The sequence below is a fragment of the Fusarium fujikuroi genome, chromosome FFUJ_chr04, assembly GCF_900079805.1.
Source record: "Fusarium fujikuroi IMI 58289 draft genome, chromosome FFUJ_chr04".
Classification (NCBI taxonomy): domain Eukaryota; kingdom Fungi; phylum Ascomycota; class Sordariomycetes; order Hypocreales; family Nectriaceae; genus Fusarium; species Fusarium fujikuroi.
The window spans coordinates 120,477-136,525 of record NC_036625.1 but is presented as its reverse complement, the minus strand read 5'-3'; the positions used below and the strand labels follow the sequence as shown (position 1 = coordinate 136,525).

At 50.8% G+C, this 16,049-nt stretch overlaps 6 protein-coding genes, besides 1 other annotated feature; 5 read left to right on the top strand and 1 right to left on the bottom strand.

Annotated features, from left to right (window-relative positions):
• Window positions 1-1,168: 1,168 nt before the first annotated feature.
• On the top strand, window positions 1,169-2,926 carry FFUJ_13003 (probable SIT1-Transporter of the bacterial siderophore ferrioxamine B; the record flags this gene model as incomplete). The annotated part of the gene is made up of 1 exon (XM_023575637.1): window positions 1,169-2,926. One exon carries the CDS (start codon window positions 1,169-1,171, stop codon window positions 2,924-2,926), a length of 1,758 nt encoding a protein of 585 aa, XP_023428918.1.
• A 1,191-nt stretch (window positions 2,927-4,117) lies between these two features.
• FFUJ_13002 (probable chitin binding protein) lies at window positions 4,118-5,669 on the top strand (the record flags this gene model as incomplete). XM_023575636.1 has 4 exons in its annotated part: window positions 4,118-4,278; window positions 4,323-4,560; window positions 4,603-5,434; window positions 5,608-5,669. The coding sequence occupies 4 exons, from the start codon at window positions 4,118-4,120 to the stop codon at window positions 5,667-5,669; spliced, it is 1,293 nt and encodes a 430-aa protein (XP_023428917.1).
• Window positions 5,670-6,357: 688 nt separating this feature from the next.
• On the top strand, window positions 6,358-6,987 carry FFUJ_13001 (uncharacterized protein; the record flags this gene model as incomplete). Its single annotated transcript, XM_023575635.1, has 1 exon — window positions 6,358-6,987. The coding sequence occupies one exon, from the start codon at window positions 6,358-6,360 to the stop codon at window positions 6,985-6,987; it is 630 nt and encodes a 209-aa protein (XP_023428916.1).
• Window positions 6,988-7,512: 525 nt separating this feature from the next.
• FFUJ_13000 (uncharacterized protein) lies at window positions 7,513-8,003 on the top strand (the record flags this gene model as incomplete). XM_023575634.1 has 2 exons in its annotated part: window positions 7,513-7,657; window positions 7,717-8,003. The coding sequence occupies 2 exons, from the start codon at window positions 7,513-7,515 to the stop codon at window positions 8,001-8,003; spliced, it is 432 nt and encodes a 143-aa protein (XP_023428915.1).
• A 512-nt stretch (window positions 8,004-8,515) lies between these two features.
• On the bottom strand, window positions 8,516-11,302 carry FFUJ_12999 (probable coatomer beta` subunit; the record flags this gene model as incomplete). XM_023575633.1 has 5 exons in its annotated part: window positions 8,516-9,473; window positions 9,518-10,097; window positions 10,147-11,031; window positions 11,076-11,160; window positions 11,285-11,302. 5 exons carry the CDS (start codon window positions 11,300-11,302, stop codon window positions 8,516-8,518), a joined length of 2,526 nt encoding a protein of 841 aa, XP_023428914.1.
• Window positions 11,303-12,844: 1,542 nt separating this feature from the next.
• FFUJ_12998 (probable protein kinase 1) lies at window positions 12,845-14,892 on the top strand (the record flags this gene model as incomplete). XM_023575632.1 has 4 exons in its annotated part: window positions 12,845-12,866; window positions 12,913-13,044; window positions 13,090-14,636; window positions 14,686-14,892. The coding sequence occupies 4 exons, from the start codon at window positions 12,845-12,847 to the stop codon at window positions 14,890-14,892; spliced, it is 1,908 nt and encodes a 635-aa protein (XP_023428913.1).
• Window positions 14,893-15,509: 617 nt separating this feature from the next.
• Window positions 15,510-15,608, bottom strand: a tRNA (tRNA-Leu).
• Window positions 15,609-16,049: the final 441 nt, after the last annotated feature.

The following is a 16,049-nucleotide window of genomic DNA, read 5'->3' as shown; positions in this document are numbered from 1 at the left end:
ACAAATCGAAGGATCAGAGCAACAGCTGCAGTGGATGTGATGCAGCTGAGATCGACGGCCAAGTGGGTTGTTGCACACTCAATGCCCACGACAATCACAATGAGACGTTATCAGATCGATCCCACGTTCACTGACACATTATCTCTTCACCCCACGAACATCTTACTTCGCCGACATATCCTCGGCCGGCGATTTACCTGCATCCCGCGGCACTTTGACACAAAGTCGCGTGTCCAAACTTCCTAATATCCGATACCCCATCCCCTAGATCCCTTCTAGACCGTGCTCAGTGGATATTCCCATCAAATTTTTATACCCGCCAAGGAAATTCGGGACCCGACGATGTGGAATGACACCCGCAAAGAGGAACTCATCCGTCAACCAAGAAGCTTAGGTTTACGCAGAGCTTGTTGCCATTGGACCCCCGAATCACCAGCCAAGAGACGGATTCTCAAGTGGCATGTTATCAATCAGTCCCTTAACCCAAAGCAGTCTATATCCGCGTCATCCGGGTACTATCAGATTTTTCCAACCAGAGGATTTTGTGGAACGTTGCATTTTTGCGGACAGCGCCGAGGGAAAGACGATCCCTTCCTTTTGTGGGATTGCATCGGCGAAACCGCAGGCAGCTGTTTAAGACATCCCTGTCCTAGTATTTGGCAGAAGGGAAATAAGTCTGTGGATCAGTGGGTTTGCGTTGCCCTCGGCTGACTTGACTAACGCCAAGAGTGAAGACAGTCGCTAATCAGTGAAACTCTGTGATACGAAAGTTTATTGGGATGAAGATCAGAAAGTCGCTTCACGGGTTGAACTACACGATGCTTCGAGTACAGTAACGCAGACAGTAACGTATAATTGAGCACAGTTCAGTAGACATCATCCGCCACCTTCATCATTACCAAAAATCCCCGTCGCTGCACGCTACGGACGACACTAATATAGCGCATCAGTGGTCTCCCAAACTCGCATGACGCCCCCTCCACTCCCTATCAGATCCTCCGAAAAGTTCTTCACTCGGCACGTTAAAGTTATCTAATCAATCTCGAGTGGATCTACCCTCCCAACCTATAAACCTTCCATCCTCCCCCCGTAACTCCTCCACCATGCTCTCTGTCTGCATGAACCCTTCTCTCAGTGCATGAACTCCTCTTGAGGTTCACTATTCACCATGTCCTCCCCAGAGAAATCCTCCGACAACGACCACGGCCATGAAGTCCCCCCTTCAGCCGCCGACGCCGTCCGGGACATCACATCCCCCGGTGTCCAGCGCATCAAGGCCATGTCCGAAGTGATCACCCTCACCGACCGCATCTTCATCTTCTTCGGCGTCTTCCTCATCGCCTACGCCTACGGCCTCGATGGCACCGTGCGCTACGCCTACCAGCCCTCCGCGCTCAACAGTTTCCAGGAACACTCGCTCCAGTCCTCCGTTAATACCCTCCGCGCCGTCATCGCAGCAGCTGCGCAGCCCACTGCGGGAAAGATCGCTGATGTGTTTGGTCGTGTGGAGCTTATTTGCATCTCTGTGTTCTTTTATACCATTGGAACTGTCATTGAGGCTGCGGCGCAGAATCTGGATACGTACTCTGCTGGTGCGGTTATTTACCAGATTGGATATACCATGATTCTTTTGCTTGTGGAGGTCATCATTGGAGATATCACGTCTGTGCGATCGCGTTTGTTCTTTAGTTACATCCCCGCTCTGCCGTTCATCATCAACACCTGGGTCAGCGGCGATGTCACAGAAGCTGTCCTTGGAGCTACGACTTGGCGGTGGGGAATCGGCATGTGGTGCATCATCTACCCCGTCTGCGCGCTCCCTCTCATCATCAGTCTTCTCGTCGTTGGACACCGCGCCAAGAAGGCCGGCCATCTCGTTGGCTACCGCTCTTCATTCCAACAGCTCGGCTTCAACAAACTGACCGTCGAACTCTTTTGGCTTCTCGACATCATCGGCGTGATCCTCCTCATCGCCGTCTTCGCCCTGCTCCTCGTGCCCCTCACCATCGCTGGTGGTTTCGAGAGCAAGTGGTCAGACCCTCAGGTCGTAGCCCCCCTCGTCATCGGCTTCGTCTGCATTCCCGTCTTTGTCGTGTGGGAACTCCGCGCTCTTCACCCCCTGGTTCCCTTCCATCACATGAAGGATCGCTCCGTCTGGGCCCCCATGGGAATTGCTTGCATGCTCAACTTTGCCTGGACAATGCAGGGCGACTATCTCTACACCGTTCTCCAGGTCTCGTTCAACTTCAGCATCAAGGCCGCTACACGGGTCCAATCGCTCTACTCCTTCGCAAGTGTCATCACCGGCACAATTCTCGGTCTTATCGTGTACAAGGTGCGCCGCTTCAAGGTCTTCATCGTATCAGGAACATGTCTCTTCCTCGTCGCATTCGGTCTCCTCATCCGATATCGTGGCGACCCCAGCTCCGACAACAAATCCGGCGTCATTGGCGCACAGATCCTCCTCGGTATCGCGGGTGGTATGTTCCCATACCCCGCGCAGGCCTCGCTCCAAGCCTACGTTACCCACGAGCGACTCGCCGTCATGACGGGTCTGTACCTCGCGCTGTACCAGGTCGGCTCGGCCTTTGGAAATGCCGTCTCCGGTGCCATCTGGACGCAGGTTCTCCCTGTGCGACTTGCCCAGAGCTTCTCCAGCTTCGGAAACGAGACTCTGGCTGTGTACGCCTACTCTCAGCCTCTGTCTGCCATTCTCGACTTCCCTGTTGGTTCTGATGAGCGCGATGCCATGATTGATGCGTACAAGCATGTCCAGCGCCTGCTTACCATCACTGGTATCTGTCTCTGCGTTCCTCTTATCGCGTTCTCGCTGTGCTTGCGTAACCCCAAGCTCACCGATCAACAGAACTTGGTTGAGGATGAGAAGCCTGGTGCGGCTGCTGAGCGCTCTTCTGCGTCAGCTTAGAAAAGTCAAAAGTATTTAAAAGTTGTATGTAATGTCGTAATATGGTAATTTATCTAGCCTAGCGCTATTTGTTTAATGTCTAGTTCTCTGAACATGCCGTGAGTTGTTGAACAGCTAAGTTTATTTGATGCTCTGTGAGGTCAAAGGTTCTCACATCGTTTGTAGGCCCAATTGAGGTCGGCCTGGGCATTATTGCATGAATTCGTCAATTGTCATGCACAATAAGGCCCGCCCAAGATTACGTCCATCTCGAAGTCTAGCGATCATCAGCTTGGGCACAAGCCAGGTTCTTCTACTCTTCTGATTGAAGCGGCCGAAGCTGCATTTGACATTGACAGAAACAGGCTCAACCCAATCAATCGCCTTGCAGTCGATGCATGCTACACTCGGTTCATTTGGCAGTGCTAACAATGCCTATCAATCTTTTCTCAGCTGGAAAAAAGCCAAGAACCGATATAGTCTGCGATATCCAACAGGTACCTACATCTCGTCATCAATCACCAATCATCCCCCCCAAGAATGTCGTCCCGCTGCAAGACACCTCACCTCATCACACTGTAACTGCAAGGAACAAGCTTATCCTAGTCCAACCCACGAAAATGCCAAATCGCCCCGTCTACACCCTCGACCACGGAGCTTTGATTCCAGTCTAGCTCATCTTTATCGCCTCATTATCGTCTTCATGTCATCAAGATATCCCCTCTGCCTCCAGCCAATCCATTCTCTTCCTCAACGGGCGTCCTCGTATTCTCTGCATACCGAAACAAAAAAAACCTCCGAAGATACCGTTTCTCGCACAGCATGTGGTTCGTAAGCCATTGTGACACGTGTTGATAAGGTTCTCATCTAAGAGTACGAGATTTCCCACCCAAACTGAGGTTATTTAAAGCTGATTCCAGGATGCTCCTTTCTCTGTGGCTTGCGATATTGACGGGCCTCAAAAATATCTGGGAATATATTGGTCTCGTCAGCCGATCTTAATCTGTGAAGAGTGCTGTTTCATGCTGTGCTACACCAAAAGTTAAAATGGCTTAGGCCTCTACTTTGCTGCAATGGGACCTCGAGAAGTCATTCTTTCGAGCATGATACAGGTAAAATGGGTATATAAGATATGTCTTTGTCGTTCAGTGTTGGATCATCAAGTGGCCAGAAGGCATCCGTTCGTTACAGTCATTCGTTTAGACCCTCATTATGAAGTCATTCACTCTCCTCGTCGCCTTTCTGGCTAGTTTCGCCATCGCATCTCCATGGCCCTCCCTCGTTAGTCGCGCTCTTGACAAACGACAAGCTGGACGATGCGGGACTGGCTTTGGAACAGTCTGCGGACGAAGTGAATGCTGTTCCAGCGCTGGGTAAGTCACTTACTCCCCTTCCAATTACGTACTGACCTTCAAAGATGGTGCGGAACTGGTTATCTTTACTGCTCTGCTCCCTCGTGTCAGATCGAGTATGGTCCTGGCTGCGACGCAAACGTTCGTCCGAGTGGCCCTGATACAACGAACGTAGCTCGTCCGAAATTTGGGAGTATTCCGTATGGTCAAGCAATTTACCGGTGTAACCGCAATGGCGATATCGCGTTGACGTATGATGATGGACCGTATACTTACACCGAAGACCTTCTCGATCTCCTCCAGGTATGTCACCTACTCACTTCATCACCTGTCTAACAATTACAGCGATATAATGCTAAAGCAACATTCTACATCACCGGTCGCAACCTTGGAAAAGGCGCTATCAATGATCCCGATACGCCATGGCCAGGTCTCATTCGGCGCATGGTTCGGGACGGCCATCAGATCGCCAGTCACACATGGTCCCATCAACGTCTCACAACGTTGAGCCGCTCTAAATTCTGGAACCAGATGATTTACAACGAGATTGCCTTTGCTGATATTCTCGGCTACTTCCCAACCTACATGCGTCCTCCGTACTCTGCCAGCAATACCACTACAGATGCATGGCTGAATGAGCTCGGGTACCATATCACGTACTTCAATCTAGATACAGAAGGATATCTACACGATAGTCCAAACATGATCAGTACATCCAAGCAAATCTGGGATAACACCGTCGAGGGTCGAAGCCCAGCTACCAACAAATGGCTTCACATCGAGCACGACCCCGTATATCAGACCGTCTACAACCTCACGGAATACATGCTCCGCTCCATGCGGCGCAACAACTTCACCGCCGTAACAGTAGGTCAATGTCTCCAAGACGCCCCCTCAAACTGGTACCGCACCGTGTCCTCCTCTCCCTCGCTTACATCAACATCCTCATCATTACCCACATTCCCCGCTACGACAAACGGCCGCTGCGGCTCACGACACGGCGGCGCAACATGTCGCGGGGAGCCCAACGGCGAGACGTGCTGTTCGCAGAACGGCTGGTGCGGCGGGACGAGCGATCACTGCGGGAGAGGATGTCAGCCTGTGTTCGGGACGTGCAGCGACACGCCGGAGCCTGCGGCGCCGGGGCGATGTGGAGCTGCACATGGGGGCGCGAGGTGTACGGAGAGTGGATGGGGATGTTGTTCGAGGGCGGGATGGTGTGGGAGTACGAGTGATCATTGTGGGACGGGCTGTCAGAGTGATTTTGGGACGTGCAATTAGTTTGTCTACAGGTCAGTTGTGTAATTAATTGGGTACGTATATATAGAGTGCTAGACTAATGTATTTGAGTGGAGGAGAAGGATGTATTATTCCCGAGTAAAGCCCCGGTCTCCATTGATCTACGGTACTGACATCAGATGCTCGGAATGAATTATGCCGATTCTTGGCTAATGATAATGCTCAGAGCACCGTGATTAATTTAGTCGTGTTAATTTCAGGGGCAAGCCATGCAAGCCACGAGGGTGAAGCTTAATCTAGCGGCATCTTGTCGATATTGGTCTTTTGACAAGGCATACTCTCCCTGTCCTCTACTAATCCCTTACCTATTCCAGCTCTCTCTCAGCCTCGTATCCAGAGTTTAACTCAACACAGCATCTCTCTCACTCAATACGAATACTACATTCCACGGCAATCGACGCTCAGACTCAAAAACACTCTCCGCACCAAAACGCACGCCAAGACTTCAGCCCCAAGCTTGGGTGAATATGATTGGTCAGTGCGTACGCTATTCTTTCAGCTCAGGCTTTTGATGGGACGCCATAAACATTTCGTTACCCCTGAATGTGCTGTAGGGCTGATTCGTGACTGGATCACGGCACATGGGACCATAACTAATATCACATTGGCGAGACGTGGTGAATCCTTCGGGCGGTGGGTGGAAATGAAGTGAGACTAGTTGTGGTGCTAGAGAGGGCGTTTAATGGGGAATATACACTATTAAAGGATGGCTTGATCCTCTTGTTCTGCTTGTCTCTCTCTTCTTCACAACCACACTCTCTATCTCAAGTTTATCTTCAATCTGTCTCAGATACCTTCAAAATGCAGTCCATTATCCTCACCTCCCTCCTCGCCACCGCCGTGAGCGCCAACTTCATGGCCCACCCCCTCATGAAGCGCGATCTCCTCGCTCCCCGCGCAACCGCCCCAGCCGTCGGCGGCATCACAGAAGAGTGCCAGACCGCCATCCTCGACGTCTACAAGACGCTGCCCACGCCTCCCCCGGCCATCGTCTCCGACATCACAGAGAACCCCCAGACCGACCCCTGCTCCTTCAGCACCCCGGCCTCCCTCTCCAAGGACTACGCCAGCTACAGCTCTCAGATCCTCAGCTGGTACAGCAAGAACGAGGACGAGATCAAGTCTGCGCTGTCCGAGTGCCCGGAGCTGAGCCAGTACGCCACCGCCGTTCCTGTCTGCGCTACTGCTGCTCTTGGTGGAAAGGGTGGTGGTTCTGAGGATGCTACTACTACTGCTGAGAAGCCTGAGAAGACTTCTGCTTCTTCTGGTGACAAGACTACTGCTGCTGCGGGTGAGGAGACTTCTGCTGGGGGTGAGGCTTCTACTCCTACCTCTTCTGCTGCTGCTGTTGAGACCAACGGTGCTGCTCGTGAGGGTGGTTTCATCTACGCCGCTGCTGCTGTTGCCGGTGTTGTCGTCGCTGCTCTTTAAGAGGCCTTTGACGAGGAGAGATGGTTGGCTATCTATGAAATTTAAGTTTATCTGCTTTTAATACAACATATGTCTCTTTCACAAATATTGTCTAGATGTCTCATGAGCACTATCAAACATGCGTGAATGTCGTCTTATGCAGTCATGACATCTAATCTAGTGCTTGTCCATTAACAACCGTTTGAGTGTAACGCCACATCCATGGTTTGGTCTCACTACAGTCCAAGCTTATTTTCATGATTTGCATTCTTTGTTTGACTACATTGATTGACTCACGGACACTCAATTTTATGTCAAACATATGTCCTAACAAACAAACAGCACATTCCATCATATTCACTGTCATCTCTGTCCTCAGCGCCAAGCCACTCGTGCCAAACGCAACAAAGACGATGATGACCCGTCACCTCCATCTCCTTTCCCTATGGTTCAAAGACTTTTGATCTGCCTCTTTCATCATTCATAAATACCACATTGTCCCCCCGTCTCTGCTCAACCAGGATATCTCAACTTACAACTTTAACCATGGACGCAAAGCTTACCATCGCCGACAAGATGGGCCGCGGGCTCACCAACAGCATCTACTTCGTAACTCGCAAGTGGAAAGTCATCATGCTGAGCTACATCTTCATCATCTCAATCGGAAGTGCTCTTCTCTACTTTCACGATGGTTCGTCTCCTTTCCCCTCTGTCCCTTTCCTTTCCATCGTCACTCACTAACACCCTCAGAACAACAACCCTCCCTCCGAACCCGAAGCTGGGGCGGTTTCGACGAACGTCCCCTCTCAGAAAAATGCTACCGCCAAGAACGCACTGCCATGATTCTCTCCCTCCTCTTTGGAATTCTCGGCGTCGATCAGTTCTACGCCCATCACTGGCCTCTCGCCGTGTTCAAACTTCTCACTATTGGCGGACTGGGTGTCTGGTCGTTTGTGGATATGATTCTTTGGATTGTGGGTGGTGTGTACGGGACGCCTGGATGTCCTGGGGGTAGTTCCAAGGGATGGCAGTACTAGGAGGCTTGGGGTGGGATGGAGAAGTGGTGGGAGTGAGCAGTCATTTATCATCCTTTGCTGATGGATTATGTTAGTGGTATTGCTGAGATTGCTGTGTTTGGTGATGAGAAGTAAATAAAAGATCGCAAGGTCATTCGTTCTTTGGATTTGGTGGGTGTCGGTTGACTTACACGAAGTGACTGAAGCTGCAAGTCTACGGCACAGTAACCATTTTGAGATCTCTCAGCCTCATCTTCAGCTCGTACGACGTCGATACAGATCAGACTACGCTGAACACCATTTCGGGATCCAGTTGAGGCTAGCCTTTAATAAAGCCACTTCGCAAAGGCACATCTTAATCCCCGTCCACCAACACAGCCATGTCATCCGTGTCACAACACAAGTCTCCATCACGCATCACAAATAACTGCCATGTTTCTTTTCATTATACTCATTGATGCCATAGCAACCCTGACGAAATGACCAATCCTTTTCTACACCAGCCATCTAAGCATAAAAAGCACTCATCACACTTATTCCTCATCCTCCTCACTCTCCTCCTCCTCAGCTTCCGGCTCGCTCTCAGCCTTCTGTCCATTAACGGGCTCCGCCACTTTCACGCCACCCTCCTTCTCAAGCTTAAGCCACTCATCCCACTCAGGGAAGAGCTCGTCGTCCTCACCAGGAACACCAATCAGCTTGGCTACCCTGCCCTTCTTGTTCTTCTCCAAGTTCTCCTTCCACTCGTGTACTACCGGTACAGTCAAGCTGGGCTGGTAGGTCTGAGAGAAGAGGACAGCTTCGGCGAGACGGCCTGTCTCGGTGAGGATCTTTGTGCAGGCTTCGATGTTGCCGAGGAGCCATTGGCATGAGAAGGCGACGTTGTGAGAGCCGGCTTCTTGTGCTTGAGCGGCAAGGGCAGCGAGACCATCGCGGTCACCTGTTGATGAGTGGAGAAGCAAGAGAGATCCGAGATCCTTGGCGTGGGTGAAGCACTCAGCAGCAAGGGCGACATCCCAGGCTGATAGAGCAGCGTCGCCAACAGTCTTCCACTTGTGATAGGCATCAGCCTCGCGAGCAAGGTCCAAAGCGATAGCAAGCTCGTTCAATGCCAGTGCAAGCTCGAACTTGTGCTCAGGATCTGTCGCAACCTCCAAGGCAAGCTCCTTATGGCCTTGACCTTCCAAGAATCGCGCAATCTTGTTGAGTTGGTCCTGGGGAATTGTCGGTAGTAGCTCAGCGGCTGTCTCCATATCCTCTCGGAGGACAAGAGTCTGGTACTCGAGAACGGGAAGTGACAGGCCGAAAGAAGTGACGTTGACATCCTTGTCGGCAAGGTAAATTCGAGAATCGCGCTGAATGTAGCCCAGGATGTACTGGGGTTTGTCGAAGTGGGAGACAGTGTAGGTCTGGTCGCCGACAAGGTAGTTGAGCCGGTTGGTGCTGTTGGTGTAGATGAAGCAGTCGCCGATCCATTCACCAGTTCGGACACTATATCGTTAGCATGGCAGATAAAAAGGGAACGGGGGACATACGACTCGCTAATGTCAGTGATGACCTCAAAAGCCGCCTCGACACCATCCTCCTCAACATCTCCAGACTGGACAGCCTCGACATAGTTCTCGCGAGAGAATCGCAGAACGTAAAAGGTATCCTCACAAGCAATCGTCACCAACTCGCCGCTATCGGACCAGTAGACTTGCTTAGGCTCAACTTCGATTCTTCGAACGAGACCACCAGTAGCCCAGTCAAAGAAAGAGACACCACCTTGACCTGTGACACCGAGAAGAACACCGCCGTGGAGTCTCTCGGCCTGGAAACCAACATCGAGTCCACCGCTCTTCTCAATAAAGTTCTTGAAGATCTTGACGCTCATCGCTGACTCTCGGATAGCAAAGTCATTGCTGTTGTCCTTGGAGGCCCAGACAAAGTCGAGTGCTGAACCGAAAGCCTTGTTTCGCCAGGCGAGGGCAGTATAGATGATGTATTCGCCATCACCGCAGACAGCGACGAATCGACCGTTGGGGGAGTGGATAAGCGTTTGGGGGTAGACTTCGCAGGTACCGAGATCCTTGGTGGGGAGGGAGATTGGCTCGTTGTCCTTAATAGAGGCATCTGTCTTATTAGCTTTAACTCGGTACTGGTACAGCACATGTGTACATACCTCCTCCCTTGATGATTGAAGAGACAACCTCGTTGTGTCGGGCCCAGATGAGCTTGCCGGATGCATCCATGGAAACGGCAGGCTCCTCGCGACCAAGCTTGACAACAACAGCACCATCGTCGAAACCAACAGCGACACCCTGCTTGCCCTTTTGATACGAGACACACCAAGCTCGCTCTAGACTGTAGTTGAGGGATTGCTCGAATCGGTAGGTGTTGGCGTGCCATATTCTTATCGTACCGTCCTCGGAACCGGAGATGATGACGGGCAATTCGGGATGATAGCAGGCAAACGAAACGTTGTTGGTGTGACCTTCAAGGGTAGCGATCAGGGACTTTGTAGTGTAATCCCAAATCTTGACAGTTCGGTCATCAGATGTGGTGAGGAGATAGGGCTTGTCGGAGTGAGGGTAGTAATCGACGTGGTTGACACCCTTGGTCTCATGTGCCTCTAGGGTGAAGTTGGGAGTAGAGGATCCAAGACTCCAGATCTTGACAGTTCGATCGAGACAAGCTGAGGCAAAGGTGTTTGTGTCCTTGGGGTTGATGGCCAAACCCATGACATAGTGACCATGGCCCTCAAAGACCTGCACACACTTCCAACCCTTCTCCCAATCCCAAAGCTTGATGGTCATGTCATCGGAGGCAGTCAAGACGAACGGCTGTGTGGGGTGAACGGCGATAGCTCGAATGTAGTCGGGGTGGGCCTCGAAGGAGGTAATCTTTTCGGAGGTGTTGTAATTGTAGACTCGTAGTTGGAAATCATCGGAACCGCAGACAATCCAGTTTTTCCTGGCGATGAATCGACCGGCGCGAACGGGGACATCGGTGAGCTCAAAGGTCTTGACGATCTGCTGGGTTTCGTGGGACCAGATGTAGACGTGGCCTATACTGTCAGCATTGGATCTCGAGCTGCCGAGCTGGACATACCGCTGTAGAGGGTTGTGAGGATCCATGGCTCGTGAGGATGGAAGTCAATGCCCTTGACTCGCTCACTGCGAGCGTAGAGCTGGCGCTGTATTGCGAAACGTGTCAGCTCAGATCGCACAAGTAAAGCTGCCGCCGCAGATATCGAGTGCGCCCGCTGTGAATAGCACTACGCTAATCTTCGGGCGCACTCAACAGATCCCCAGACTGACCTTGACGTCTAACTTCATCTTGTCGTGTGTCGTCGCTGTCGCGTTGCGCAGTTGAAGTTGCAAGCTGTCCAGCAAGGGCGGTGATATCGAGGTAGTGGGGTCGAAGTTAAGAATCCCTGAAGGAGACTACCATGCGGGATGACAGGTGGTCGCAAGTGCACAGAGATTGGGGGAGAGGCAGAAAAAACAGAGGGTCAAACGCCAATCATCAATCGTGATGTTTGAATTGACAAAGCTTGAGCTTGTGTATATTGATCTGGAGCTCCCCGAAATGTGTCCTGCGGCTCTTGACAGGCTGGCCATGGATGTGGTGTTGGCCTGAAGTGTCAGGCTCCACCTCCTTATCCCTTCTTATCAGGGATACTCCAGAATAGGGGGTTGTAGGGTAGGTGAGAACTCGTCAAGAACTCCACGAGATATCATGGAATTAGGTATTAGTGTTTGAAGATGAATTAAGTTGGTTGTACATATCTCTTTTTAACCTTTTCTCCTTAATTGGTTTCTGTGGTTAAGTTGTTTGAGTTGTTTGAGTGAGGTCAATAGTTAGTTCACTTTTTCATATCGTTTACAGGATCATTTGCACGTCCCCAATTAGAGATTTCTGTGGCCATGTGAAGATGGATTTGACAGTCCTTGGACAAATTCTGCCACATTCAGAAGTTCCAAAAATATTCTGATCTGTTTATAGACCCTCCACAACTCAGCCAAGATATCTCGACACGCGTCGTCTTCGTACATGATGAATAGTGTGGCTGTACAACAAGTTGGTTGCTTCACATCAAGTTATCAACACTATAGACACTGTACACCAATTGACACTCTCTGGCTGCTGGCTGCTTGGGCATTAATGGCATTGTTTATGAACTAGTCTCGCTTCTCCTTCTCATTTACCCCTTATGTTATGGATTATTTGGCTGGACCTCGCTCTAGGCTCATTCTCTAGCTGATCAACAAAGCTAGAGCCCGTGGCTGTGGCTTAAAATCGACCTTACAGGATTACTCCAGACCATCTCCACAGTCTGAGCTCCTGTGTCGCAGACTGAGACACTGTGTTTTCAGCACCAGAACAGCACTACCATCGACCCTAGCCCACAGTGCGGGCTGCCCACGGGAAGATCCACCTTTTCTGCTGTCGCCCAATGGGCCGTGGATGTCATGGTAATCCCCTTCTCCCATCCATCCCCCGTATCCACCTCATTCATATCTCGGCTGGTCTTGTCTCGGGCTCTTGTGCTTCGCCTCCTCCTCATATTCAACCTCTACCATCTTTGTTCAATTTGGACCTCCTTTCCCTTCAAACCAGTCGGCGCATAGTCTCCTTTCGTCTCGTCGACTTGCGATCCTTGATACAACCAAACAGCGGCCGGTTTACGCTTCCACGCATGCGGGGTTACAAATCATCCATTTGTTGAACACTCTGCCACGCCATCAGCCTCCTGCTTGATCAGGAGTTTGTCAGCGCGCAGTGAACGCTCGCTGCTTGACCCTTCGATCCTGCAACACTTGTTGGCTGTCGATCCTTGACCCCAACCATCAAATACCTCGTTGAAAATAACAACAATGTCTTGGAAGCTTACCAAGAGTACGTCTACATGCCCGATATCTGTCGCACCACTAACATCCATCAGAGTTAAAGGAAACCCATCTGGGTCAATCCTTGAGCCCCTTCTCTCGATCCCCCTCTACTTCAACCATCACCGAAAAGGAAAAGGATGGCCAGGCCAGTGGCGCTGTTACGCCTACAACGGAAAATGCCATAGGTGAGCAAATTGGACTGGAGTACCGTCAGTATCTGACTTGAATAGCTGCCTCTGAGGCCATGACACAGGCCCCTGTTGTCAAGCCCCCCAAGCCCGGTATTCTCGTTGTCACCCTCCACGAAGGTCAAGGATTTTCTCTTCCTGAACAGCACCGAAGTGCTTTTGCCTCGTCACACCAAGGATCGATGTCTTCGTCCAACGCTCTTGGAATGTCTGGCTCTGTTCGACCAGGATCTTCACAACGTGTAGCCGGATCATTTGTTAACGGCAGTAACCGACCGCACTCTTCCGCTGGCGGCTTCAACGGCATCCCCACCAACCACGGCCGAATTTCTGGAAAGTACATGCCATACGCCCTCCTTGATTTCGACAAGGTCCAAGTCTTTGTCAACTCTGTCGATGGAAACCCTGAGAACCCTCTGTGGGCCGGTGGAAACACCCAGTACAAGTTCGATGTGTCAAGAGTGACAGAGCTCGTCATCCACCTGTACATGCGCAACCCGAATGCGCCACCCGGATCTGGACGAAGCCAGGATATTTTCCTCGGTGTTGTCCGCATCAACCCCCGATTCGAAGAGAGACAGCAATACGTGGAGGACCCCAAGGCCAGCAAGAAGGACCGCGAGAAGGCTGCTGCTGAGCACGCAGCGCGCAATGGTCACCAAGGCGCTGAGTGGGTCGACGTGCAATATGGAACTGGTAGAATCAAGGTCGGTGTCGAGTATGTCGAGACTCGAGCAGGTAAGCTCAAGATTGAGGATTTTGAACTACTCAAGGTCGTCGGCAAGGGCAGTTTCGGCAAGGTCATGCAGGTACGCAAGAAGGACACAAACCGAATCTACGCTCTCAAGACAATCCGAAAGGCGCACATCATCTCGCGATCCGAAGTCGCCCATACACTCGCCGAGCGATCTGTGCTGGCACAGATCAACAACCCTTTTATCGTACCTCTCAAGTTCAGTTTCCAGTCTCCGGAGAAGCTTTACTTTGTTCTCGCCTTTGTTAACGGAGGCGAGCTGTTCCACCACTTGCAAAAGGAGCACCGCTTTGACGTCAACCGATCCCGCTTTTACACTGCTGAGCTTCTGTGCGCCTTGGAATGTCTGCACGGCTTCAGCGTCATTTACAGAGATCTCAAGCCCGAGAACATTCTTTTGGATTACCAGGGTCATATCGCTCTTTGTGACTTTGGTCTCTGCAAGCTTGATATGAAGGATGAGGACCGCACCAACACATTCTGTGGTACACCCGAGTACCTCGCTCCAGAGCTGTTAATGGGTCAAGGTTACAACAAGACAGTCGATTGGTGGACTCTTGGTGTTTTGCTGTACGAGATGTTGACAGGTCTGCCACCTTTCTACGATGAGAATACCAACGAGATGTACCGCAAGATTCTATCAGAGCCTCTTCACTTCTCTGACGTGGTCCCCCCAGCTGCCAAGGATCTCCTCACCAAGCTTTTGAACCGCAACCCGGAGGAGCGACTTGGTGCTAATGGATCAGCTGAGATTAAGGCGCATCCTTTCTTCCATGCTATTGACTGGAGGAAGCTTCTACAGCGCAAGTACGAACCTACATTCAAGCCCAGTGTGGTATGTGCCCCTCATTCGAATCGAGATTGAATCCTACTGACATTTTTAGGCCGACGCTCTGGATACTGCCAACTTTGATCCCGAATTCACATCCGAAGCCCCTCAAGATTCTTATGTCGAGGGCCCCATGCTCTCTCAAACTATGCAGAACCAGTTCCAAGGATTCAGTTACAACCGTCCGATCGCTGGACTCGGAGATGCAGGCGGCAGTGTCAAGGATCCATCATTTGTCGGTAGTTTGACAGATAACCGATAAGTCGCTGAGGCAGAGAGACAACGGGTAGACAGCGAGCAGGACTGGCTGACTCGGACATGGTATCAGTCTTGTCGATGAGCCGGCTGAGGAGGGGAACACGTGTAAGCCATGATAAGGACAACCTAGGAGGTGGAAACCTAGAGGATGAATGTAGATAAGAATCCTTTATTTGCTCTGGCGTGTTGGAGTTTGATACACTCGTTAGTTCTGTGGATATGTCATTCTGTCAATGTAGATTGTCTTGCGCGACTCTATCGATGAATCTGTGACTCACTGTTCATTTTCTTCACTTGTGACAATGAGTATTGTTTTATCATTGTTCTTGAGGCCAGCCTGGGCAATTAGACCTCGCGCTTTATTCACTGCACTTTCTCATGGTCTTCTGACCTCAACATGGACTTGCATTCCCAACTGACCCGAAGAAGCCATTGCATCTTATGCTAGAACCTCTCAAGCAAAAATTGAGTCAATTCCGCATTCAAGCACGGCATCAGTTAACGCTAATCGGTATTATGACTCTAATAGCCTTTCCAACGACATTTGCCACAACACCAACACCAACCAACAACAATCGTCAACAAACAAACGGACATGAAGGGCAAAAAGCAAAAGAGCAATGCTCACTGCAGGGTTCGAACCTGCGCACATTAAATGTAGCAGAATCCTCAGCAGTTGAGAGCTTAAGTCTGCCGCCTTAACCACTCGGCCAAGTGAGCTATTGAGAAAGACGTGATTTTTCGAGCCGTAGCAGGGCTCAAATGCGACTTCACGACTCGAAGATCACGCACTGAGGTGAGCTGTTTTGGGGCTCCATGAGGCTTTTTCGGAACACGTTGGGGGTCTTTATGATGGATGAGGGATATCATGACAACCCATGCTTGAAGAGTCTAGGCTATAGGCTGAATGAAGTGGAAAAGTTTTAATTGAGGCTGAGATCGGAGAGATCGCCGGTGTTGGGGGAAAGGTGAGAGTCAGCTTGGTGAGGACATCGAGAAATTTTACTACGTTGCTAGTCAATATGCTATTCAGTTTGCAGTAGATCCCAGTCTGATTGCAATAAATTGCCTCTCCTAAGCTCTACAGCCTCCAGTTATATACATGATCCAACAGAGCTAGGATATACTGGGAAACTGATAGAGACATCTCACGATAAATAA